The sequence below is a fragment of the Empidonax traillii genome, unplaced genomic scaffold (genome assembly GCF_003031625.1).
Source record: "Empidonax traillii isolate 1590-97213 ecotype Southwest subspecies unplaced genomic scaffold, ASM303162v1 scaffold201:size1909950, whole genome shotgun sequence".
NCBI lineage: Eukaryota > Metazoa > Chordata > Aves > Passeriformes > Tyrannidae > Empidonax > Empidonax traillii.
Window position 1 is genome coordinate 776,652 of NW_020955394.1, and position 27,132 is coordinate 803,783.

The 27,132-nt window shown below is 39.5% G+C and overlaps 2 protein-coding genes across 2 annotated transcripts in view; both read right to left on the minus strand.

Moving 5' to 3' along the window:
- Positions 1 to 1,463: 1,463 nt before the first annotated feature.
- On the minus strand, positions 1,464 to 5,351 carry STARD5 (StAR related lipid transfer domain containing 5). The gene is made up of 6 exons (XM_027887035.1): positions 5,240 to 5,351; positions 5,105 to 5,154; positions 4,872 to 5,004; positions 3,377 to 3,494; positions 2,300 to 2,393; positions 1,464 to 1,771 (listed from the first exon to the last, which is right to left on the minus strand). Exons 1-6 carry the CDS (start codon positions 5,327 to 5,329, stop codon positions 1,624 to 1,626), a joined length of 633 nt encoding a protein of 210 aa, XP_027742836.1. The 5' UTR covers positions 5,330 to 5,351; the 3' UTR covers positions 1,464 to 1,623.
- Positions 5,352 to 6,021: 670 nt separating this feature from the next.
- TMC3 (transmembrane channel like 3) overlaps positions 6,022 to 27,132 on the minus strand; it is a 22,500-nt gene continuing 1,389 nt past the window's right edge. Inside the window, exons 2-22 of the mRNA XM_027887055.1 lie at positions 25,988 to 26,131; positions 24,615 to 24,690; positions 21,752 to 21,833; positions 20,927 to 21,033; positions 19,985 to 20,083; positions 19,750 to 19,892; positions 18,159 to 18,306; positions 16,814 to 16,857; positions 16,519 to 16,666; positions 15,638 to 15,747; positions 15,403 to 15,481; positions 14,686 to 14,907; positions 13,002 to 13,130; positions 12,272 to 12,339; positions 11,905 to 12,033; positions 10,988 to 11,098; positions 10,447 to 10,572; positions 8,924 to 9,002; positions 8,669 to 8,711; positions 7,954 to 8,251; positions 6,022 to 7,226 (exon numbers count right to left, since the gene is read on the minus strand). Of these exons, the coding sequence (XP_027742856.1) occupies positions 6,416 to 7,226; positions 7,954 to 8,251; positions 8,669 to 8,711; positions 8,924 to 9,002; positions 10,447 to 10,572; positions 10,988 to 11,098; positions 11,905 to 12,033; positions 12,272 to 12,339; positions 13,002 to 13,130; positions 14,686 to 14,907; positions 15,403 to 15,481; positions 15,638 to 15,747; positions 16,519 to 16,666; positions 16,814 to 16,857; positions 18,159 to 18,306; positions 19,750 to 19,892; positions 19,985 to 20,083; positions 20,927 to 21,033; positions 21,752 to 21,833; positions 24,615 to 24,690; positions 25,988 to 26,131 (3,196 nt within the window). The 3' untranslated portion in view covers positions 6,022 to 6,415. The remainder of the gene's footprint in view (positions 7,227 to 7,953; positions 8,252 to 8,668; positions 8,712 to 8,923; positions 9,003 to 10,446; positions 10,573 to 10,987; positions 11,099 to 11,904; positions 12,034 to 12,271; positions 12,340 to 13,001; positions 13,131 to 14,685; positions 14,908 to 15,402; positions 15,482 to 15,637; positions 15,748 to 16,518; positions 16,667 to 16,813; positions 16,858 to 18,158; positions 18,307 to 19,749; positions 19,893 to 19,984; positions 20,084 to 20,926; positions 21,034 to 21,751; positions 21,834 to 24,614; positions 24,691 to 25,987; positions 26,132 to 27,132) is intronic.

Sequence of the window (27,132 nt, forward strand, 5' to 3'; positions counted from 1 at the left end):
ATTAAATTGATGACAGTCCTAGAAAGACTTGCCAAGATATTGCAATTCATGACAAACAACTTCAGTACATTTAGAGTGAATTTGCTACTCTTCCTGAGTACAGAATGCAGCAACCGGAAATAAAGACCAACCAAGCGCAAAGAATCTGTGAAGGGTGAGTGTTCTCACCAAAATACCTCTTCCTCAGGTAGTGGGCTTTGCAGATGGTAGGGAAGACTTTTTCCTCTCTTGTTGCCCTAAATTCAGAGAAATACTGGAAGTCTAAGTAGCTCTTATTTTTCCTTGACAGCAAGGCAGGTGCATGAAGAACCACTTTAAAGGATGATTCAGGGAAAACAGTAAGATGTAGCAGAAAAAATATTTATTTCACCACACTCACGCAAGTTTTTACATCTTTGTATATAAAGGAGACTAGACTAAAAACCATTTCCTTGAAAAACTGTTCCATAGGGCAAGATTTACAATGGTAAGCTTTGTGTGCAAGTCCATGCCCTAGAATAAATATAAAAAAATACAGGGACAGAAAGCAGAGCATTTTAACCTTGTTAAATAATCGAGTTACTGCATTAAAATCACAACCTGCATTTAAATTCCTAATTCAGCAATTATTTTTCTTTTTGTAATTATATGTAACCTATAGTAATGTCTGACATTCCTGCAGCAAGCAATGCCATAGGTATTTCCTAAAGATGGACACAATACTGCATGCAAAATCAGGTGCTAATTTCCCAAGATAATGCTGAGGCAAACCAGTCTTGGAGAAAAGCAATGTCCTTATGGCCTGTCAAGACATAGCTACAAAACGATTATTTACCCGTTAAAATCCTTCCCCACAGGAGACCAAAAAACATTCAAGTACAGTTCAAAAGGGTCATTTCAGGTGCAGTTTAAGAAATGGCAAGTAAAGTGCTTAATCCTCTTTATTTATTGCCACTCTGTCAATTCAGTTTGTTTAATGACACAGTGGAAATCACTGGTTTTGGTACAGAGAGGGGAAAGGAAGAGTGTGTATTTGCCAGCCCACAGACCTGATTTGCACTGCTGGACCCTGACTTAGAAAAGAGCACTTAAGGCATATTTACCATCACTGCTGACATCTGCTGGAACAAACAAGTGGAATCTTCCAAACAATCCAACTTGTTCTGGCTTTTTACCATGCCCTAGCTTAGACCCACTGAAACATCTTAGCAGCTCTACCGGTTTTCTGGGGGAAGAAATACTGTTCCACAGGAATCTACGAGGTTTGAGAGACCAGAGCTGACCCACACCCGGCTAACTCTGTGGCACTAAGTGGGATTTAGCAACTTTGTAGACGTTGACAAAGCATGGCCAAGAACAGATTCAGCATGTGCCACCAGTGCTGCCTCCAGGATTCTTCCAGCCTTTGGTGGAATATTTTTCTATAAGTGAAGAATTTCATATTAGAAAAGAATGCATTGTTCTGCATGGAGACAGGTACAAAATGCTGTTTTAAAAAATTATTTTACTCTGTTCATTGTTTCATGTCACTTTCCTTAAGCATCTTTGCCAGCTAAAAAGTCCTGAGGTCAACTTCCTGTTTTTACCCTCAAGCTGCCAGTTTTCTTCCCTGCCCTCAGCTGGTGATGTCAGCAACTTGTCTTGTCATGCTTTTAATGTCTTAACAGCTTTGGTCAGGTTACTGTAAAATCCAGATATGCTAGATGGAAAAAAGGAATCCACCACTGTCTGGGGAAGGTAGCCACCAAGATCCGTCTGAAAGAAAGTGAGGAGCTGAGTCCTGTCTGGTTCCCTGCAAAGAAAATGCAAGTGATTTTACAGCGAGCAGTTTAAGAGCATTAAGAACTTTTCAATGACTCTTACATGTATTAGAATAGGTATTTCTAAGAACTTTTTTTAAAAAACAAACAGGTAAACTTCAGTGAATGCAGCTATCAAATTACAGATTAAGTAGGCCCCACTTGACTCTGCTTATGAATAATTATAAATTACAATAAACAACTAGATACTCAATTACCAAAAATTAAGACCATATTTGTATGTTTTGCAGAATCTCTGCTTAAGAGATCAGCGAGAATCCTACCATGATGACAGTTTCTGTAACATTAAAGACTTCCCTCTAGGAAATGCAGAGAAACTAACTCATTGCCCAAAAATGAGAACACGAAAAGGGCACTCAGTCATAATGATTACTAGGAAGACAGAAACATGCCACTGCCAAAAGGCTACAGGTCACATGTGGCCACATACACATAAACACACCACACAATAGATAAGAAGAGCTTTAGAATTCAAAACAGTCAAATAGATCATTTCTTACCCTGGAACAGGTATACAGAGACAGCCACAGGGGTAATTAAAACCTCTCACAAAATTTGGTCGAGGAAGACACAGCGGATGTTCCACGTTGGTGGCTGTAAGAAAAAGCAGTGAAGAAAAGTGTCATTCTTACAGAAGATGGGAGAGTGCTCGGTGCTCAAAGTACCAAGCTGGGAAGCAAACTCATTGTATGAAAATATATTTAAAAAGAATGGCAATATAACCCTCCTAAGGTGGGGCTGTGTCATGAAACTGTCAGGAAAGACCATTAAAAGGAACCACCCTGACCTCAGAGTGGCGAAATCAAAGAAGGGTTGAATTTAGAAGCAATTATTACTGAGCTCTGAAGGAAGCATCAGGACACTTCAAGGGAGTTTCACTGAACCCGTGTTGCACAAGGTCATTCAGGTTACACCTTCAATAAAACCATGTCACATGCATATGTCCCTGCTGAAAAGTTACACTCCAGCAAGTATATGAATTCCTGGCAAGGCATTCCTGAACACAGTGGGCAAACGGGACACCTGAACAGTGAAGGAATAAAAGCACTGACTTGGAACAGTTAAACCACAGGGTGAAAGAAACAAAGACATGTCCTTCCATACAGAGGCAGCCCCTTAAAGATCAGGACTATATTTGTTTTCATAAAAACAATAATTTCCATATATAGGAGTGGTACGTTTATTCAGTGGCTTCATCAAAACCTAGATGCAGCCCAGAAAACGTTAAAATGGGATTTAGCCTAAATAGAACTTCTTTTAAAAAGTTCTTTAAATTCTTAAAACAGCAAAAATACACACAAAATACTCCAGAAATTAATAGTAAATTAAATACTTATTCAATCACAAAAGCATAGCAACGGGAGAAACCAGCCAACAAGTATCATCATTACCTGAGTGTTAAGATGACTTATATATACTGAGAACAACAACACAGAGAGACAACTACTATTTTATCTTCTGATCAAGATCAAGTCAACCACTTCTGAGTTACTTAATTTTTATTTCATATTTGTTTCTGGTAGCTGCTGGGTATCTCCTAACGTAACATGAACCCACTGAGAACACCAGTGCCTTACCAGCAGATAGCATTGTCCCATCTTCATACTGCTTCATTACTACCACATCCACAAATTCTCTTGGTGAAATAATCCTCATGAAAGCTGAAGGGGTTGTGGTTCTGCATACAGAGATAGTCTGGAAATCACAAAATAGAGTTATTCAGTTGATGCTTTCAGAAGTATGCAGAAAAATACCTCTACTATTTGGTACACTTTTCAGTTACGCTTTCTAAGCTACATCAAACAGTTCTGCTACACCCTTTGTTTAATAAAATATAAATCAGCACAGTCAAAAGGCACTATGCTGCATAGATGAACGACAGTTTAATGGAGAAAAACATAGTGATAATGTCTTGCTTCCAGGTTGACCAAGGACAGATACCACAAGGGATGCTGAAATGCAAATCTGGCACATCTATAGTCATAGGACAGTTAAAACACTTCTGGTTCCCAGGAAGCAAGCAAAGATAACTCCTTTGTGTCATATACATGGGATACAACTTGATAACCCAATTTCTTACACTGCAGAAACATTAACACTACCATCCCCTTCTGTGGAGGCTCTGTGATAAAAGGCTCCCCAAAACAGACATTCTATCACATTGGTAACTGCTGGCAAGTGTATGAATTTCAAGCAGGAGGTTGCAGTACTCCTCAAGTTTATAATGAATACAAAATGCCTTTAAAGTTCCCCCAAGAAAAACAAATTTCACACGACTTCCACAAGCATTTCTGAGACCTCTTGTGTTTGCACCTGGCTGCCTCCGAGCACCCACATATATTTCAGATTTGGGGATCTAAATCCAATGCCTTTTAAATACTCTAAAGAAAAAAAAAAAGGACTAGAAACTAGAAAAAAAAAAAAGAACTGCAGTAGCAGAAGCTGCTGCTCATACATAGCCTCGTTCATCCGTCATGCTCCAAGCATCTCCATTTTAATGACAGAGACAGAGGTAAAGCATTAGGTCCAAGGCCTGCTAAAGGCAGTGCAGTGCAGAGCATTGCGTGCTGCCATGGTGAAAGATGGGGCCTGAATTAAAGGCTGGTGACATGAATGCTTCACTGCTTAGCTAAGTCTATATATTGTCTAAACCTCCTCTTCTCACACAGAGAGCTTGTTAAAGGTAATAGTGCCTAGCTTGACTTGCAGCATTAACAGCAACATAGTGTGGGAATCTTTAATGCTATATATTTGCATATCTTAAGTATGCAGTATTAGGCAAGAATGTATCAGCAGCTCCTTTCAGAAAGAAAAGCTATTATTTATACATGTTAACAGAATATATAAAATTGATGGAAAAGAAAAAAAAATGAAAGAAAAAAACAGGTTTGTTATCCCAGTATTGTCAAGCTGATCCAGACAGAGACATAACACAACTTTTTAAGACCTCTTTCCCTCCCTGCAGGTAACACTGGCTGTCTGCTGAGGCACGACAGGAAGGGCTGTGCGGATCCCAGAGCTGCTCAACACACGCTGCATTAATCTCACCAGGACAGTTTTTAAGGAACTTACATCGGTGAGGGCTTCGATGACTTCGAAATCCTTCACGTTTTGGTCCCATTTGGTCCTGAGCCCGCCGGCCACCGGCTTGATGCATTCCCAGACATCCCGCGGGCTGGCGGGCAGGATCCCCTCTCCCCTGTACCTGCGGCGGGACGAAACGAAACCAAACGTTTCCCCCCTACTCTGCCCGGTCCCTCACCGCGGGGACGATCCCCCTCACCCCGGGGACGGGCCGTACTCACAGGTTACCAGCGAACTCCGTCGAGGGTCTCCAGGACACCGCGACCTCGCCCTGCGGGAGGGGAAGCGTTCAGCCGCCGGGCCGGGCCGGCCCCCAGCCCTCCCCTCCCCTCCCCGCCGCGGCCCCGCTCACCCACCGTGCTCCGGCAGCCCCTCCAGCCGCCGGGGTCCTGCCGGTACAGCTGCAGCTGCTCGGCCGCCGCCTCGGCGCGCTCCTCAGGCTCCATGGCGGGCGGGAGGGGCCGCCCCGCCGCCTTTGAGCGCCCGCGCCGCGCCGCCCCTGGGCCGACAGCGGCACCGCCCCATCACCTGAGGGTCAGCCGGGCCGGCCCCGCCGCGCCTCCCGCCGAGCGGGGCGGGGGAGCCCGGCACGGGATCACCGGGGCTGCCCTGCGAGGCCTGCGGAGAAACGAGCCCCAGTACCGCGGGAAGGTCCCAGGGATCGGGGCCGGAGCGCTGCCGAGCGCTTCCCTAGAGATGGGCCCGCCCCGCGCCCGCCACAGCGGGATCCCAATCCCAGTGACATGGGCCAGGGGGGATGGGGAATAAAATCTTCAGCCTCTAAAGAGAGTGTAAAATTGCAATTGTGCGCGAAAAAAGCGGGATAGAATTTAGAATTCAGTTAGGGGTAGTGAAGCGAGTTTTTTACAGGCCACGGGTCGAAAGTTTTCCTCTCTGAGAAGCTTATCAGGCTGGGCTGAGTCTTACCAGAAAATTGACAGAGGATCTAGGATTTAATCTAGAAGGCTGGCACGCGTTGCTATGATCAAATAAATCCAGGGATTATTATGCAGGGCCTTGTAAAAAAAAATCTCAGTATTTGCTCTTATTAACTTTTGTCCCCCTGATTTATTTGAGCCACAGTGTATTCAAATAAGGCACATGAAGATGCCATACTCTTAAGCAGTAATGCCGTTTGTAGGAAGCTGATTCCTGGCTGAATTTATTCAGTGGAAGCATCTTTATCTGTGACTATGCCAGATAAAGAGAACCTCATCTCATATTTTTGTACTGGTTTAAAGGAAGAGCCCCAGGTACACGGCTTTTGATTTTCCAGTAGTTGGATATTTTGTGTTTTTTTAACAGCATAATAAGGAACAACTTGGAACGTTTTCGTCTTGCAACATACCAGTTGTGATATTAAAGCAAGGTACAGTAAAACACAAGGCTATGTTTTTTCCACTTCAAGTAGCTGCATACATGGTTGTTACAAAGACTACTAATTGTCACAATTACTCTGGTAGACCTCAAACACCAAGTTCAATAAATGCACATACACCTATTGAAAACACAGAAAAGCTTGGGGCACTATCTCAAACATTTGAGCATACCAGTTCATTAGACTCAGTCATACTTAGATCAACACTGTTTTTTGATTTCTTTTTGGTGAGCTTTGTTCCAGATTTTGGATACTTGTCCTTGCTATGAATGACCTGGATGTACTGGTCATTGCTGCTGTTCTGCGGATCACTGCTGGATTCAATGGAAATGGAATCAGATTCTGTTAGAGATTGCTCCAGTTTTTGCTTTGATTTTGGTTTCACACGGGGCTCAGGATAGTTCAGATGTACTTTTTTGTAAGCATATGGAGGCCTGTCCAGTTCCAGCTCGAAACCATCATCCCAGGATTTGCAATGCACTCTGGCAGCATGTTCCCCGATGTAAAACCGTGGTGCTGGGCGAAGGTCAGACAGTGAGCGAGGGCGGTGAGATCTGCTCATTAATTCTCTCCCAAGTTCTTCCTCATCCTCATCATCTTCACTGGGATGAGAGGAATACATCTCGTGTGGTGTTCGAACCACGTATCTTCTGACATGGCGTGGATACAACTCAATAATGTCTCCTGACTCCTCCTTTCTGAAATGCCTTTGGAGTCGGGAGGTAGAACGGAGGGATTTTTTGCGGGGCTCATTTTCATTAACCAGAAAATACCTGGTAGCATATGGTCTACATTCCACAAAAACAGGAGCCCCTGCCCCAAGGGCATCCGGATTTACCTGCCGAATGGCTTTTCTGAAAAGAGGCTCAGAATGAATATCTTCAGTGTGCTTTTTGAAAGCCACCGGTGTGCAGGACTTTGTTTTGCAGAGCTCACTTGTGCTCCTATGCACAACACCTGGGTATCTTTAGGAGGGGAAAAAAAAAAATGAAGAAAATACTGAAATACCTATCAATTAATGTAATTAAAACATAAAAAAATTGCTGCTCTCGAAGTCAAACACTAGGTTGAAAGAGTGGAGATCATCGTATTTCCACTGTTCCAAATTTTTAGAACCATTCTGAGAAACATACCCCAGAAATTAGGAGATATATTTGTTCTCCCTGGGAAAAGGCAGCAGGCAATTGACCTCTCATGTTATGTTCCCTTTCTGTTTTCATATTATTCTGAGAACTGTTCTTTATCTATCACACAACAGGCAGCTTAAAGCATCAATCGGCTGATGTCCTAAACTGATTGCACTACAACTAGACCTGCATGGAATTCCTTCAGTCTTACTGCGTTTGTCTTGTTCATGGAAACAGTATCCCACACAAACTATTTTAGTTATGTGCCTGAGGGGAAGTTTAGTATTTACCTTTGCTCAAGGTATGTGTAAACTCCATCAACTACATCATTTCAAAAGGTTTATAATCCCATCTCAAGCGAAACTTATGGAGGTGGTGTCACCAGCAATATGAATAGTCCCCCTGAATTAATCTGCTTTAAAAAAAATTTCTCAGCTGCCTAACAGCTTGAGACAGACTGAATGCACAGCTATCTTGGAAATAAACACAGCTATTTTGTCAATAAACACGCATATGTCATGGAGCTGCTGGGATAAATGGCATTTCAAAACCAAAGCAGACTTACCTGTTTGTGATATGATCATTTCTTGGTTTCTGTACACTTGTTATGGAGGGAGCTGGCGTTAAAGAGGTTGAAGTTGTGGGAGTTGCGTTGACAGGTCTTGCAACATCAGTTGATGGCACCGTTTGTGGCACAGACTGGGAAATGGTTTGTATTCTGGTGCCTTTGCTCACGGGAGATTCAAAGTTCAAGACACTGCCGTTCTTTCGGGGAGTTGAGGATCGAACAGAAGACTCTTGGCTGATAATATCATTGTCTTGGTCTGGTCTCTTGTCATTACTATCCAGATTTTGGATTCTGGCTAAAGAACAGAAATTATTACAGGAACTATCCAGTTCTCTATATTTAGAAGCTGCTGTGTAAATGCAATTGCTCAAATTCCCCCTTCAGTCAGGGATCCGATGCCAACAGAACCTAATGTGTTCAGAAAAGAGAAACTGGTGCCACGAAGGGAGATGTGATGATAAAGGGGTGGATCCTCATACTAAAGTATGTGGTAAATGGAGTATTGAGGATATAGAAAAAACCCTGGATGTTGCACTGTAGGATTCCAAATTGGGCAACAAGCCAACACGTCTTTTTAGAAGACCCAATTTGGTTCTCAACACACACTATACAGTTTTTAAAATGTAGTTGTAGCTCCCTATCTGAGAAATCAAAATGGTTTTGCGTCCAAATGCTTAATTAATAGTGGCATTTCTAAAGCTAGCCTACTTACCTACTGCCATCTGAACCACCTTTTTCTTATCTTCAGTTCTTTCCTAAAATACATTCAGAAGAATGGGAAGCAGTAAATTATTATAGATTATTATAGATTAGACAGTAAATCCACTTCTCTGTAAAGATTAAACACATGGGATTTGTTTTACAGTGTTTTATGAAACACTGGAAGTTACTGTAGTGATTTAATTAGGTTTGTACCTTACTGAAAACCCACCAAATTACATGTAAAAGTTCTGTGCACTGTACTTACTGTTTGGATCTTCATTCTCAGTTGATTGTTGGTGAATTTTAATGATCTTGCAATACTTTGTAGGTAGTAGATTAGCATGCTAGAAGTGAAAGAGGTGATATGAATTACTTCAAACATTCTTGACACAGTTTCCCTTTGAGGGTTTATAGGTCATCAAAATGATGTACAGGTTCAGTTGTTGCTCTGTATCATTTTCTTATACAACAATAATCAATCACAGCCTTCTTTCAAGCAAACACATAAAAGAAATAAATGACACTGAAAACAGATTTAATAGCAGTTCTAATTTCACCTGTGGTTTTTACAGCTCTTTTCATTGTCCATGTAACCCTGGGTGCATTTCTAATTTTTTTTTTTTTTTTTTTTAAATTCTGGACACGTAATTTTGATAAATATTGTCTTGTTTTTTCCCCCCAGTCCAGGGTTACGGAACAGAGACACCAGAACTACAGCTGAGCTTGCACACTCATACCAATGTAATTTTGTTGGCTGACTGAAATAACACCTTGTTTACCCTGGCACAGCCGAGATCAGATCCTGGCAGGTTATGGCCTGACATAATGGATTACACTGGCTTTCAGTTGAAGTAAAGTCTCTAGCTAGACTTCATACCACAAATATTTACAAATGTGCTTTGCCCTCAGTTTGAAACAGTCGATAGATCTACTTGAATTTGTAAATATGCTCATATTTACATGACCGAGATCTTAGAGGAAAAAGTTACAAATAGGAAGTGTTGCCTCGATCTTTCTCATTTGTTTGAAAAGCCCAATGGCAGAACAAACTCTGCCTTTGTCTTCAGTTTACAGGGAGAAAAATGGTACAAAAGTACATGCAAGACAAAAGATGTTTCATAGAAGCAAAGTGAATTTCAAACATCTCAAAGTTGATATTAATTCCCAGCTAGGAACAATTATTTAGAGTCTAAGTAAGAAAAGACTTCCACTGGAGAGTCTGCAGCAAGTTATATTAAATTAACACTTAAGAGCAGACAGTCATAATTGATTTATCTTGTCAGAAATCAGGATGACTGAGTACCTTCTTTAAAAGACAGACTGTTCACTGTCATAAACTGAAGTGAAGACCATGAGGAAATGGAAAAATTATTTCTGATGAACTCTTGAGAGAAAACTTAACTTCCTGGAAAAAGCAGCACTGCAAGCCTTGACACAATAGAATGAGCTTGCTCTAACACAGTATCCCAAAACAAGAAATTCCTTTTGATAATGCAGTAATAGTCTTTAACATACTGTTATTCCTGTCTGATTCATACACCATATATTCAGTGAGGTTACAAGAAATTCCTTTTGATAATGCAGTAATAGTCTTTAACATACTCTTATTCTTGTCTGATCCATACACCATATATTCAGTGAGGTGTTGGATTTTTTTTTAAGCACATATGCTTAATAAAATTGCAAAAATGCAGTGTTTGTTCCTCAGTATCAATATTTGACTCTCCAGAGATAAGGCCAGTATTATTAAAATCAATTTAACCTGCCTGTGAAAACCAAAGTACTTACAATAAAAGCAGTAGTGCAGGGAGGACAACCACAGGACTGCTGATGTAAGTAATCACTGTGTTGAACCACGTGGGAAAATCATTTTGAATCGTTTCAGAAACAATATCATATATTTTTTCTTGACCACTATATGAGGTGGAGGGGCAAAAAAGGTAAAAATAATTTGCTAGTAATCCTAGGTATATTTGTTAAGCAGTGTTGCACTGAATAAACGAGAATTTTCATCCAAAACTACTTTGGAAAATTACAGTGAAAAGGAAAAAAAACTTGAGACACAAGACAGTGACACGTGTGAGATTACATAATATAATGCAATGTACTACTGAGCAAACATAACTGAACTGTTTCTATAGAGCAAATACACTCAGAACAATTACATATTCACTTTATTATACCTTAAACTGTAAAACACTGGCAGTAGAAAAGCATTGTGATTTTTTCTCTCTTTTTACATCTATAATTTGTTTATTATTAAACCTGATTTTATTGTAGGAGGGGGAAATAGAATCTTTGCAATTTTCATTAGTCTGTTCTAACTTACCTGAAGGGACCGCAGCTTAAAGATGGCTTATATCTGGCAATAGCAAAAATTGTTGGTAACATGCATAAGAACAACATAAACAGCAACATGGCCAAGTAGAAATTATTGGACCTGCAAGAAGGTGCAACAAGTTTCAGATTATACTAAGCACAATGAAAAAGAGGCAACTTAAAAGGTTCATGTCTGTGTCTTCCTGTCAAGATCTACATTTCTGAAACATTAAAATCATTCTGCTATAATTAGAAAGCCTGGATAGAGCTGGTTTAGACAGACTCTTAATGATCAAAATCCTATTTACACTGCTTTCCAGATACTGCTGCAGCAGCCAGAGAACTGTTTACTGCACCTTTTGATAAAAACTGACCTTACTGCCCAGTTGCTTTGGGGGAGAAAAAGAACAGTGGCAGAAATTGATTCATCTTCAAGAGATGTTAGAAATAATGGATTCTTAAGAATTAAAGATGTCCTAAATTCTTTTCATTTTGAGTAAATAAGATATTCATCATGATAGAAAAAAAAAAAAAAAAGGGGGAAACTGTTGTGTGATGCAACAGACAAAAGCAGAAACACTTCACAGCTTTCAAGGAGACAAACATGAGAAAATAGGACTTGGAACAGTTAACACATCTAGGTTATTGTGCTCCATCATATTTTGCATTTATATTAGGTCATATATAGCTGTCTAGGAATATTCCCTGACATATTTTTCAGTTCTTGCATATCTTCAACTACCCTGCTTTACAAGCCCTCCAGTTTCCCAGTAACTATATTTTTTTCCACACACCTTTGCTATCAGTATTACTGTGAAATTTGATTGTCAACTTTCAGAGCTAAAATCTCCTTAATTTGATTCATATGCACATTTCCATTGTCTGCATTTGATTTATTCTCTCTCTTTAGTTCTCCTTCTGACTCACCGAGATGCTCTGAAAACCTGCTGATGTGGTACATTGCACGTTAGCACAGCCCAGCTCCTGAGATACATGAGTCCAATCAACTTGAGAACGTTGAATGCTGGTAAGCAAGGTGAAAAGAAAGCTCCCATCCTGGAAAAATAATGTCATGCCAGCGCTCAGTGTTGCCAGAAACCATTTGAATGGCAACAGGATACACAAAAAAACCCCACCGCCAACAGGAAAACAACAGCTCACTGTTAACAGATGATCTGTTAATGTTAAATATCGTATTACCAATATACTACTAGAATAGGTTTCATTGAAATCATCCGATTGACTTAGCAATCAGACAGCAAAGAACAAGAAAAATCACTTAAGGACTACATACCAGATCATTCCTTGGTTATAGACCAAATGCAATACATTCTCTGCAATTTTGAATTCTCCATATTCTGGCTAGAAGAAACGTAGTATAAGATGAATACCTTTCTCTCAATCTTATTTTCAGAACATTTATTTGAAGCGTTTGGCTGAATTAGTTTGCAGGCAACACATAGCCTGAAACATCCAGATCAAATACCAACTTTTGGCAGGCAGTGGGAAAACAGCAGAACCTACTCTGCAGCCAGGGATTAAATAAACTAATTCCTCTCTAGTTTACTTAATTTCTTTAGTTAGGGACAAAGAACACTCCTCAGGCTTCCATAACAACAGCTTCTTGCTAACCAAGTATTACCCACTGTAGTTTTCTTAAAGGGCTGTTTGCTCTTGGTTATAGTATCTTGGACCTCTGTCTTTGTTACAGCTCGATGTTACAGCTACAGAAAAGGGTAGGGAGCAACTCCATGACCTCTGTCTCACCTTTGACTCTGGAATTGCTCAGTGATCTCATTTTGGGAAAATGCACCAGAGACATGGGAGTAGGCTTGAGAAAAACATTCAGTCTCAGCATTTACCCTGTGCCCTCCAATTTAAACTCAGTGTGAGCTGTGCCTTTGTAGATGGGCGCTACCAAGAAATTGTTCATCCGTGGAAAGACTTTAGGGACATTCAGTACTGAGGGAAGGAGCCCACCCATCTTCAGCATCTCAGTTTGATAAAATAAGGACTGTACTTACAAATTTGCTTTCTAGATCCCAGCACCAGCAGTCACTTAAATATCGGACACACAGTCCACGGAAAAAGTCAATTAGCAGGATGCTTGCGACTGTGAAAATCATGTCGATAATGGAAAGCTTTAGCATCTCCTGAAATACACATTGTTCACACATACTGAGTCATTCTGAAAGCGAATGGACTGCATATGGCTCTTTTGCATTTGTACTTGTATTTTTGGCTCAGCTCAGTATTCTGATAAGATATGAATTGAATCTGTAAATTACTTCCTTTTAAGCTTTTCCCTTACTTGTCTTTGTTCTGGCAAAGAGAATAAATATAATCAAGCTTCCAGGGTGCCTTCTACTGCTTGCAGCAATAAAACTCTGGTTATGATGGTATCAAAATTTCTTTTTAATGACTGTTCTGAAAATTTATGTAGTGCAACTGAAACAGGATGGTTTTTCTATTGCACCCAGTCCTTTATTAAACTGACTGTTGCAATACATACTTGCTAAGTGCTTCACAATGAGAAAAATCCTATTATTCATACAAACCCAAACCCCAATGGCATAGGACCATCAAACCATAAAAGAGAGATTTTTAGTGCTTACAAAGGAATGGGGTTATCCTATATTTAATTGAGCTTTCAAAATATAAAATTAAATAGAAAAGGTTCAGTTTCTAAACTTCTCTAGCTGGTTCCAATCATTCAAACCTCCTTAGTTCCTATGAGACTGTACAAAAGGAAGAGGGTTGTACAAGAATAGAAGTTAGGCTGATAAAACTAGGAGGGGTCTTTTTCTCCCAACAGTCAAATAAGACCTTTAATATGCTCACTCTGGAACACAGAGCTTAGCAAGTCAAAACCACACCAGCATCATTCTTAATCTAGTAGCCTAGACATGACTGTGACTGAGAGAGACCAGAGCCTCAAATTACACCTTTTGCATTTTGTGTGGTTAAAATTTCTCTCTCTTTGTGTTAGTGCCCCTGACAGTCACTTTAAATAAAGGCCACAAATAATATACCCTTCACACATAGGGAAGCAAAAAGTGTCATTGAATCTCTGGATTTTCTTCACCCCATTATGGGAACGTGGCACTGCCACCCAACTGGCCCCTGTCCTGCAAATTGATGGTATTTTGAAAACTTTTGGTTTTGTCTTCTCTCCCTCTGAAGAAGTGAAGAGCACTTGATTCTCTAGTGATTTATTGAGGCAGAATAAATAGAGACTTTAGAGATACTGTGCAAATGACCAAGAGCACAATCTCATGCTTGTTTTGGGTCTGCATCTCCATGTATTGAGGCAGCAACCTGAATCTGCACAGGGTGCATGTTGTTGCTTATATGTTTTTATAGTCATGTTTCTCTATATGAGTTAGTGGGATGTATCCTATTAAAATAGGATTCATGTCATGCATCTGTACAGATCTGCCTGTGCAGAGCTGAAGACAGAGACCAAAGCCTGGCAAAAGAACATTTGTACAACACTAAATTTACTGTAGATATCAAAGAAAATCCAAGCTTGTAGCTGTGGCCGATGACTTAGCATAGTCTTTACTCATTCTACACAATCCTTAGCTAAATTAGCTGAATTCTGGAATTTATAGGAAGAAGAGCTCTAAAACTGAACACAACATGATTTTCATTTTTTGCAAATGTAGATTAGGAATAAGATGATAACATAATAGAACAGTTACATACTTGACCAACATATGTCTCCCAGCACTGATCCTGTGGGTTCTGGGTGTTAAAGGAAGTTTTGTTAACCAGTGATTCAGAAACCATCAAGTCTTGCTCTTCCAGTGTGACAGTGCCGCTTCTCTTAATTTGTACATTAGGAATAGTAAAGTTGTCGTCTTTAGAAAGAGTTTTGGTTGCTAAGGAGGTGGTAGAATTACTTGCATTGTTTGTAACGCCAGAGACCTGAAATAATAAATGTCCCCAAAGCTACTTTTTAACTCTACATAGGCGCAGATGTCTGTACCTTCTACACACACAGAGGCATTTCTTCATATATGTTCCAGCAGCAATTAGGTGACTGTTAAGTAGCTGTCAGTGCACAGAATCAAATGGAACTTATAAGGACAAGACTGAAAGCTGATTTTAGCTAGCTGGAAATATTTGACCTAAAGTGATGTTTTGTTCGTTTTTTTTTTTTTTTTTAATAGTTCAGCAGTGTACATAAATATATTTATCTTGTTACATCAGCAGTAAAATGGATCCAGCTCTCCTAAAAAACTAATTTAAAAAACTGTAAGTAAATTCACTAAACTTAACATTACAATCCTATCAAACTGTTATATGTTTTAATCAATTTCAAATAAATTTTCATCTGATTTCACATAAATTACAATAAATGGAATTCTACCTATGAAGTCTGCTAATTTTACACATCAGAAAACACTAAGTTAAACTTACAGTGACACTCATACTGTCCACTTTATCCAGGAGTGCAATGATTAAACTGTAGAGGTTTCCCAGGTATAGAACAAGAACCCTGCAAAGACAATAAAATACAGGTTATCAGAATTGTTATCACATGAAATTCTCATACATTCTCTGGCTTGGCTGGACTAAAACATGTGACATAGAACATACCTTGTCTCTTCTTCCCTTTCTCCCCAAATATTTCTACACTTCATAATGCCCATACCTGGCAAGCTGGAAGCGAAGAGTGGTCCTTGGATGATACATCTCCAGAGCTGCCACAAGTTCAAAAGCAGAGGGTGCAATCATTGTGATCAGTGACACAACTACGCTTACCTACGGAACAAAAATATGCAGCATTTTTGTAGCTTTTTATGTAGATCTTCTGCGGAACCTTGGGTGCTGATTGAAATACTGCTGAGGCACATGCTTTGGTGATTGCTTTACTTGGAGGAGATGCTTTAAAAATTTGTTATTGACATTAGAAATAACAGTAGTTATGGTCCAAAGTTATAGATCTGGAATAGCACTCAGGAGTCTTTACTCCAGATATTGTAGCTTTAAAGTTCTACTTTATTGATTGAAATAAAAACTTAATATGTAGGAAATATGAAGCCAGCATCTTCCTCTGAAATGAATGAGTGGCTTCTCCATACCTAATCACTTTCAGTCATTCCTCTGAATGGAAATATTCACAGAACATTTGGTATCCCCCACCTGGAATCCACTGCTGTTGTCAAAGTCTATTCCTTTCTGATCCATCAGCCCAGTGTTTGCTCAGCTCAGTTATGGGTGCAAAAGCAGAATTGTAAGTGACAGGAGAGTTTAAGCTTTGACCTCACACAAAAGGGACCTGCTAGAACTGCAGTCTCTGTGAAATGAGGACCTGCAACCTCCCCCTGCCCACTTCAGCTCCACTAACACCTGCCAGCAGAGCAAAGGGGGCAAGAGAGTGAAGAGAGATCCAGGGAAGCACCACTCTAACCACTCATCCCTCATTTCTTCTGCCTTATCTCTTGTGATTTATACCTACGTGCCCACTTGCTACAGACAGGCCCAAGACAGTAATCCTCCTTCTACCACAGAGGTGACATAAAAACAGTGTACCTCATTTTTTTCCCATAGAGTCAATTCCTTTTTGATGCGCTCTAACTTTTGGGATCGATCCACGACGAAGTAGATGATGTAAATACTTCCAGCAAGCGAGAGAAGCACAAGGATGTTTGCAATAATTCTTAAGGTTATAGTCACTGCCCTAGAACAAAAGAAAAATACAATACAGTAGGTTGTTTTATGACACCAGGGGTCATTTCTAACATGGTTTACAAGTATGAGACATGCAGATTAGCACTGATACATTAAAACAGTGCTTTGTAAAGTACCTCTGATCTCATATACATACAAGTTTTTGCTTTTCTTCTTCTCCTGCTCTTCCAATATAGCTTCCTTGAAAGAAACACAGCATTACCATTTTAATAACGTTCAGCAAAAATAATGCACACATCTTTCACAGAAATTAAGGTATACTAATAAAAAGCATCACATCCTGGAAGTGCAAGCAGAGAAACACCTCTTTGTCTTCATTGCTTTGTAGCAGTCATATGTGAGCTTCAACAGTGAAGGAGATTTCTGAGAAACATACACAGTAAGCAAGTACTTGTGCACTTTCAGTCATGCATGTTCAAGGGGGTATAACCAGGGGTTTACACTACCAGATTTTTTGCAGGATGCACCTATAGAAACTGGGTGTCACTAGTATAATACAGAAATGTCAGAAGTTAACCTCATTCACTGAAATACCTAAATGTCATAGCTTACTAATTTATCCTTGGCACAATTTGAAGTAATTTTGTTCAATGACAATGAGAATACATCAAATTTGGGAAATTAATTACTTTTGATAACACCACATGTGCTCTTAAATTCTAAGTGGAAAACATCTGTATTTATAAGTGTTTTATAATATTGAGAGAGCTGTAAGATGTCTCTCCATTTGTTATGGAGAAATGAAATAAACTATAGGATCATAAAATATCTCAAGGTGGAAGGGACCCGTAAGGATCATTGAGTCCAACTCCCTGCTGCTCACAGGACTACTTAAAACTAAACCATTTGACTAAGAGCATCGTACAGATGAACTCCAACAGGCTTGGTGCTATGACCCTCTCAAGGGAGCTTGAATAATAGCTGATAAAATAACGAAGAGCAATAATTTGTGTCCAGGAAGTTATAAACCATAAGAGAGAGATATAAAACTTATTACCATTTAAAAAAGCATCTTGCAAAATATGAGATGTGGTTCTGCTTCTCCACTTATTATGAAGGAATCCCTAAGGCATAACACACTCTCTTTGCATAAAAGCAATTACACATTTTATAAAGTTGCATATTTTCCTGTCAAAGCAATTGCTAACATGAATTTGATTCTAACACTCAATGAAATTTCATCACAAGCAAATTTGTTTCTAGTTATATAATTTCCTGTCACACATACAGTTATTTAATACACATACACATTAAATAAAACTCTCCTGAAGGACACAATGGCCTTGCTGTGGCAGAATGTCAGCAAGTATGATGTGCCTGCAATACCACACAGGTGTGAGCCAGCCCTCCCCTGGGCAAACAGATCTGTAAATGAATACCAAAAACCAATAGGAAGTGCAGGGGAATGAGAGGAAGGATTTACATGGCTTACAGATTAACAAGCAAATCAACTTGAAATAATTTGAAGGTCAGTGGCTCACCCTAATGCTGTTGACTATGGCAGCAGCTTTGCTCTCTGCAGCCTCAGGGTTTCCTATCAAATAGTCCCAAGCACAGAACAGTCTCCAGCAGAAAGTGTAATTTTCATCAGAGGCACTTGCTAAACTCATTCTTGAGTTCTTTGCCATTCTGTAAAAAAAAAAAAAAAAAAAAATCAAACTATTTAACTGCTGGTGTTGTGCGAAGATGAACATGAAGAAAATCACTGGTTTAGTTTAGAGTTTTCAGATGTCCCTTCATTTAGAGCTACATAAAGTTTGCAGAAATTGGTGTCATTGTTGGCAGCTTTCTGAAGAACAGAACACAGGGTGAGGTTCAGCACATTAACTTCACTTTACAACTAGTGTAGACGTGACTCACTGTGAAAGGGCATTTTGATGCTTACTATCTTTATAGCTGACAAATAAAGCATTACAACTGTGGACTTACACATATTTCAGTTTTACAATCTCCAGGTAGGATCCAGCTGGAAGACACCATCACTAAGTTTGCTGTTACTGTAATTACTGTAATTACAAGCTAGTTTGGCATAACTGGTAATCATGGACAAGATCAGTCCAGATCAGACAAGACCTTCAAAATATCTGTTATTGTCAAAGAGAAACCCCAATGCTATTTTACAGACCTTGGGAAGAGGGAAGAAAATCCCTTCTCATCTCAGATAGGCAAGGAGGCAGAATATTGCAAAGTGATGAGATTGCAAAGAAATGAGACATAATGGTTTATGAAAGAAAGGGCATCTGGAAGGACAGCAATAAAGAGGGAACTGTACTCAGCTAAGGACAGAGTCACTGAGCTAAGTCAGAAGAGAAGAGAGCGAATCATATCCAGAAACTGCAGATGCATAAATCAGTTCAGACATACCAGTGACCCTTAGCACAAACCAACAGGTAGAATAGAAATAAATGAAAAGAGAAGGTTTGACTTCGAAACTGAGAGTTATTACAGGCAGCGCAAAAAATGTTCCCAGATTGCACAGTGCCAAAAAAGAAGGTATCCAGAAGGGAAAGGAAATCAAATCAGGAGAGGATAGAGTGACCTTGCCCCTTCTCCAAGCACTGCACATCCCTGGATTTATGGTTAGCACTGGCAGTTTTGCTCTCTCTGCTAAGTAACTCCTACTCCTGGCCCTTCAGCAGTAAGCTGCTGAAGCAATGTAAATGATACTACACCTAAGAGGGAATTTTTATATTTGTATTTCAATAGAAGGAAATAATAATGCTGGAAGCATTACACTTCGAACATAAGTTTCTGCCATAACAATATTTATAACAGAAAAGAGGAGAGGGGTTTTCCACAAGTCTTGGGCCTTATATTACACAAACACAAAGCACACAGACGATCATTTGCACTGCCCTCCTTTTATAGACTGGGAAATGGAACAGAGTGTGAAGTTAATGATAGCAAGATAAAGAGCAATTTAGAATTAAGCTCATACTGCCTCCCTGATATTAGCAGGCTTGAACATTTTAACAGAGCTGCGCAGAATGAATACAGGGGAGGTGATATAAATAGCATCACTGATTGTCTGAACATGCAAGCTCATAAAGAGCAATAGAGGGAAGATCTTACTTTTTGAGAAGAATGATGAAGCTGTAAGCAAACACCGCCATTCCAACAAGGAAGTAGGCGAGAGGCAGCCTGTATCCAGCTTTCCCAATCTTCCTGTCACGGCCGTAGTAGCCGTAAAACAAAACAGAGTACTGGAGGTAGCCCTGCGAAGACCAGAGACCGTCAGTAAGAGCAGTAACTAAGGATTGCAACAGAACAGCGATAGTGAAACAAGAAAGAGTGTTTTGAGCCTTGCCCCCAGCGACCAGATGGTGTCCAGGTCTTGAGCAGATGCAATGTGCTCCTTGGGGATGGTCTTGCTGACCGTGCTGCCGAACGGTGCTCCGGCCAGTAGCTGGGGAAGAGAGAGAAGGTCTCAGATCTGAGCCAGGGCTGCACAGTGGAACCCAACAAGAGCTGCCTGCACGGGCGGTACAGTGTCAGTGCCGTGTCAGCTTTAAAAGTTTTGCTTGTTTTAGTGTAAGCATTTTAAAATTAACTGTGACAGTGTTTGATCTCAAAAATGGTATTTCAGAACTAAATTATTTTTCCTTTGAAAAAGTGAAAAATGAAAGTGAATGCCTTTTTTTATTTTCTTTTTTTTTTTTTCCCAGTTTACTTTTTGTTTTTACTGGAGCTGTTTACTTCTGCTTTAGGCAGTGAGAGGAAAAATAAGAGAGTCCCGCATTTTTCGTGAACATTATTAAAGCACGGGATAGGTAAAGCAAAATAATGTTTAAGAATAATTTAACAAAATGAAAATGACAGCTTTACTTTCATACAAGAACAAAAAGTGTTGCCTGTTCAGAACTTCTATGAAATGCTTTCTAATGGAGAATATCCAGAGTCTGGAGAGGGATGTTCTGTTTTTCTGCCTGTAAATGACACTAACAGGGCTTGAACATAATATCAACTACAAATTTTAGGAATTGCTCCTTTATTTCAGTATTCAGATACAAGCATATTCTCTAAAAGAATTAGTACCATGTTGACCAAATATCATCTCTAACACTAATAGCAAAAATCCGTTATCCTTTGGCAGAGAGAAACTTCTTAATAGGGGAATTTATTTTAAATAATTCATGTAAAATTGTACATTACAAATTGATGCATGACTTTAAGTGTTGTGTTTGTTTCCTTCAGCATGGAAAGTGCAGCAGTAAGCATTTTTCTGTAAATATTAACAACATGTTCTTACCTCTGGTAAGACTACAAATGCTCCTGTCATTATGGTAAGTACAATATTGATTCCAAACAGCCATCTCAAGAAAATGAAGTAAGAGGCAACTCCAGACCCAAAGTGACCTTAAACCACAGAAAATAGTTACCTGAGTTAAACAGTCTACACAGTCTATAAAAGCTCATGTCATTCATCCATGAAGTATTATTTGAATAGTAGACCAAGAGAAAAACCTCTCTTATTCAAACAGAGAGTACACCAAAGTAGAGAAAATCTTAACATGTCACTGAGGAAAACACAATTGCAAACAAATTCTGTTGGGGACGTCTCATAATTACGAGCACCATTTGTGCAAGAAGCTACTGAGCTGGGAGACATCCTGCACCCATTTTCCTTCACCACTGGAGCACAGAGGTATGACCTGACTCCTGGTGGGATGTTAGAGCTGCTTTCAAGTCCATTGAAAGAATCGAGGGCTGGTGACATGGTTACAACCACATTTAACCCTGGGCAGATGTGGGCCCGTTGGCCCAAGGATGCTGCCTCAGGGACTGTGATAAACTAAAACCTAATTTTGCTGTGTTTTCAGAAATACAACAGAACAAATATGAATTTTTCAAAAGCTTCCCCCTCACCCCAAGACCATAAACAAGGACTGTGTAGTTTCCAAGGCACTCGGAGAAGAAGAAAAAACAAAATTTTAAATAAAACACTCACTGCCGAAAATTTGCACGTAACTTCCTCCCACATATTATTTAATTCAGTACATTAAAAAATAAACCATAAGACTCAGCATTTTAACAAGTGTTTTACTATTCAGTGCCATTAAATCTTTATACTTACTCTCAATTTTCTTTATTCTCATTTCCCAAGGAATAAAGATTACCACAAAATTATACGCAAGTCGAATAAACTTCCTCCAAAGCTGAGAAAAAAAAGCAGAGAAATGAGAAATATGACACTTCTCCATGTTAAAAAAGAAAAAAAAAAGGAACGGAGTACATTGCTTATGTCTTATCTTTTACCACAGGAATTGTTACAAATATTAATGGACTGAGGTCTGAGAGCACATCTGTGGGTAAAGAAGGGTAAAGCAAAGCATGAGAGGTTTTAGACAGAACATGGGGGATACAGGATGCCTTGATTCTGTTTATCAGTTGAATGCCAACAAAGATGGGTCAGAGTGCCCTTTATTCACCTCTGAGGGCACAGTCAGGAGCCACCAATCTACATCTTTTGCTCATAAAGACCACGAGGAACCAACAGAAGACAGTGGGTGCCATTCCCTGTTGCCTTCCTGCTGGGGCACCTACCCTCTGGGTAGTCTATGAGGGAATCCTGCTCCACTACACATAATAAATTTGATTTTTTAGGACAAACAAACGGACAGACCACTAACTTCAAATTTGAGAGGAGCATAGTGCCTTAGAGGAAATTTTCTTAGAGGAAGAATATTCAGTAGCAGCAAGCTCAACTGCTATATTTTCAGCTTTCTGTATTACAGCCAATACCTGCAGAAAGCCTAGGGTTATATTTTGTAGAGTCTTTATTCAACCTTCACTTTTTGCATGGCCAGGGGACCTTCCTGCACACCGTGGGGTGTGCATGCCCACATGGGAGAAGAAACAAAATCCAACTGTGCTAAACTGCATGTGGTTTTTGAGTTGTTGAATTTGAGCTATAAATTTACAGTATCAACAGAAAAAATAGTATTTGTATTTCAGGCATTATAGAGTATTTTTAGTACAGCTAGGTATTAAAAATCCCACCTATATTTTAGGCAGCAGCAGTGTCAATATTATATCATATAATCCAATCTCCTAAAGCCAAAGAGGAGTAAATAACTTTTTAATTACTGAAAATTTAATCAATCTCTTTGGCCAAAGTTAAATAATTTTTATGGGGATGTGGATATTTAATTGCACAAATGGGAAGTATTTTAACAAAAAAAAAGAAAGTGCAGATGCTGGGAATTTGCATGGGAATTGCTGGAATTGCTACTTTCAGCTGAAAACAGGATTTGCAGGGCTGAGGAAGGACTCCATCAGCTTGTGCCAGCTGTAATGCAGATTTATAAAGAGTATAAGGGTGTCCACGTGAAAGTAGCATTTGTTAAAATATAATTTGATAGCTATCACCACTTTTCCTTCCTACTGCATACCTGAACAGATAACCTGTACTCTTAGAATCCAGAGTATGGGTATATGGCAGTAAATAAAATGTAAGAAACCCTGCAAAGTAAATGTAAAATAACTGAACTGGAAAAAGAAAATTACTTTCAGTGTCGAGACAGTAAAAAGTATTTTAACGTCAATTTTCATATGTAATATCATTCGTGGATTGTCCAATTGTGAAGAGTATATATTTTGACAATTAAAACCCCTAATTTAAATACATATGCACTTAACAGCTGCATTTTGTTCTTAGCACATGTTCAGCCACTGAGTTCTTAATTTTGATGACATAGTGCTTGTTTTGCTGTGCTGCAATTTTTGTCTCCTTGGTCACCATGTTATTTTCTAAGAAAATATGTGAAAACAAAGCTCTTCCAAATTAAAAAAAAAAAAAAATAAGGAAAGAGAAAACCGCAGCTCATTCTGTTGCATTTGCTGAATTTAGTCCTGATAAAAAGGCCATATTCTCTAATTTCTGCTGGGAAAAAAAAATACAAATCCTCTACATACAACGAGCAGTGCTAATTAACTGCTGAATTATATCCCTGTGCTGAATATCTTCAAGCAAATACAGTAGAGGAAATTAGATTAGACACAAACTTGTATTAGCTGTGAACTCTTAGATGAAATATTATGGTTTTGCATAGGAAGAGTAACATAAAAAAAATACCAGTCTGTGATTTACTGACATGTATTGCAGACCTTTAGCACTTCTCTTTCTAGATAACATCCTAGTTCCCCACCCATAAAGGCAAAATTAGTGTTTATTTTACCAATGTTTGTTTCTTCCATTGCATTTGCCAAACATGAAAAGACAGAACAAAGAAAACTTACTCTTTCTACCTTGGAGAGCAGTGTTTTTAACCTGCTGTGGCCCAACATTACAGTACAACAGATACATATGCAGCCCTTCACTTGTTCACATGAATAAAATGCATGGGTATACTATTAATGGATACAACCCTTTTTGAATTAAGATAAGTTACTTATTAAAAGTCTATTTATTACGATGACAAAAATATTCTTGACTGCTTAGATGACTAAAGAACTCTTTTGTGTTAGTTGCTTATTGGATACAATTTCTTGCATGTTATAAATTTCCAGAAACTCAGGCCAGAGTCTATTTTCGGCGGTGTAAATAGATTTGCTAAGATTTGATTCAAATTGTTTGAGTATTATGCAAGCAAAAACCTTCTTTAACAATGTATTTACCAAAAGGTAATGTAGGATTGCCTTCCAAACTAAAAGCTAGACACATTTTTCATCATAAACTATTGAACTGTGGCCCCAGAGTCTGTTGAAGTAGCTCTTCAGGGAATACTGCACTGTGTTATTGATATCCCACTACCCCTCCAGCAGGCATCAGTATTTGTAGACTCTCTGAAAAAATAGCTCATACCACGCTGGTAGAAGGACGTTTGCTTCTCAACACACAAAATTAGTCGGCACAGCAAGCGCATACCTCTGTAAATGAGAACTGCAAATGGCTGCTGTATAGGCAAGAGCTGAGATTTAAGAAAAACCAGCCGTACCTCTGCCCCAGCAGCTTGGTAACCTCTGGTTCTAGTGAGCCTCCCTTCGTACTTCAGCACGATCTCCTTCGCCTGCCTGCACAAGAAGGTGGAGGTTACTCTACATTGATTCCATTACTCAGGGCCCTTATTCTGCACAAGCAGCAACCATTAGAGTTGTCAAATGCTCTGGAATACAGCCATGGACTGTCTCATCAACAACCATCCATCAATCATCCAGGCAAAGTTTTTTCTTTGATTATTGAGGTTTTGACTGATATTTTAAATCCACTCAGAATTTTGCCTGAGAGAACTCAGCATTCAAAAGACTGCAGGGAGAATTTTCTATTCGTCTATTTCTCTATCCTTTTTTTTTTTTTTTTCCAAAATGTTTCTTTTAAAATGGAACAACCCAAATGAGTAAAATTACAAGATCCCCAATACAGACTGGTAATCTCACTTGGATACCAACACCTCTTATGCAGATATGGTGCAGCTCTTCTGTGAGATGGAAAGAGGTACATGTTCATCTGGTCATACACAGACTTTGACCTCAGCAGAAGGTGGATGGGGATCACCAAGATCTCATCAACATGAGCAGGAAGGCAGCAAGACACAGACTCTGCCTAAGAGAGGAAAACCTCTCTTCTTTCCAGATTACACAAGGGCTTTACTGCTGGTAGGGATTCCTCCATGATTACATGGCCATCTGAGCACCATACAGGGTTTTAAGACAAAGATGAAAAGAGTAAAAAAACAAACCAAGCCTCAATCAGATCATATGGTAAAGGATCTGACATTGTTTGGACAGGGGGCCCAAAGAGTTAGTCACACACTCTTTCATTATAACTTTGGAATTATTAATAAAATAATTACAATCTTAAACTGTGGAACAAGTCTACACTGACCATATCTTTAAAACCTACAAGTGTCCTTTATTTACAACCAGTATGTTCCTTGAAGATATGACCATCTTCTGTTTCCATACCATGCAATTACCTTAAAAACAGTGGGCTGATTCTCCTATTTTGGGACACAGTGAAACAATTTAGCTTAAAAAAGTATTACAGAACATTACCAAAAGCCTTTCTTTAGATCACTGAATAACTGACACACTGTTGTAGTGGTAACAAAGCATGATTTCTTGCTCTCTTGTGCTGTTACTCTCTAAAGGGAGCTACAGGCGTGTGCAGGGGACAACTTCACCTACAGGCTGTCCACCCTAAGGCTGCTGCCTTCAGCCAGCTCTCAGATCATCCTCATGGCATGCTTTCCTAGCAGCTCTTAATCATTTTTTGTGCACAAACCCTTCCAGCTTACACTGGAAAAGTCCTGAGGCTGCAAGCACTGTCACAGTCAGTGAGCCTGAAAAACCTTTGTGCAGACACCTTTACCTGAGCGCCCTCAGCTTCTGCCTCATTGGCCACGGCCGGCAGCGGATGTTAGACATAATCTCCTTCTGGTACTGAATGTTCTGGAAGATCTGCTCTGGGTCATGGCTCTCAGCCTTTTCTTCACCGATATCGTCATCTGAGTTGCTGGCAGCCCAGCCCACACCCCACGAGAGGAAAAACAAAACAAATTATTCCCATTCAGATTCCCAGCAAACTGTTGATTTGCACAGGATCCATCCTATTAGAGCGACATAAGAGGAGTGAGCTAGGACACTTGCGTGACAATATTGTTTTAAAGTTGATTAGTAATTTGGATGAATTCCCCATCTTCAGGATTTGCCTCTTTCCCCCCCGACCACTTTCTACTCAGTCATAAATTATCCCCACTCCCCACCAGGAATTCCAGTCTTTTCCCTCTGAGTATTTCCAGCTTTACAGGTTGTACATCATGCTAGCAAGACTCTGTATATTTTTCTGGAACAGAGTGCTGTAGAAACATTTCCAGCAAGAGCACGTAACGTGCATTTATTCATCACACCTTTTATTTTGATTGCAATAATGATAAAATATTTTCTTGTTAGAATAGGGGGAACAGATGGTCTAAGTGCAGTCATCTTTTGATCCTGTTCCCTGCTGAGTGGGGTGGCAGTGTGGGACCCCACACACCAAGAATTACTCCTCCCTGTAAAAAGGTTCATGTGTTTTGCTACAGATTTCTGTAGATGATTAAATTGCCTTCTCTGATGCTGTCACCACATTTGCTAAACTATAGCTCTTGCAATTCCCTGTTAGTCTATGAAACAGCAGCAATATTCATTCTTACAGAGGTTTACATCTAAAAACCTGTGACTGTTTCTCCCTGAATGACATGAAGGGATCTGAAGGGCTGCAACAGCAACCAGCCAGGAAGTTTCCCATTTGTATTTCTATGTACTTATTGGGAAAGTTGTCTGAAATTTTGCTGAAAAAACAACAACTTTTAATCACTTAAAATTAAATCATAGCCTAAACCATGCCATGCAAGGAAATTGACATACTTCATCAGACCACCAATTCATTGGTCTGCAGTCCTGTCCCTTAAGTCACAGGGGCATTCAAGGGAAATGTATAATTATACAGAAAAAGAATAAAGAGATCTCTTACTC

Coding starts and splice junctions, on each gene's coding strand:
- STARD5 (XM_027887035.1), bottom strand. CDS start 5,329: ATGGAGCCTGAGGAGCGCGCCGAGGCGGCGGCCGAGCAGCTGCAGCTG. Junction 3,495..4,871: donor TCATCGAAGCCCTCACCGAT/GTAAGTTCCTTA, acceptor TGTGATTTCCAG/ACTATCTCTGTATGCAGAAC. Junction 2,394..3,376: donor TGGGACAATGCTATCTGCTG/GTAAGGCACTGG, acceptor TTTTTCTTACAG/CCACCAACGTGGAACATCCG.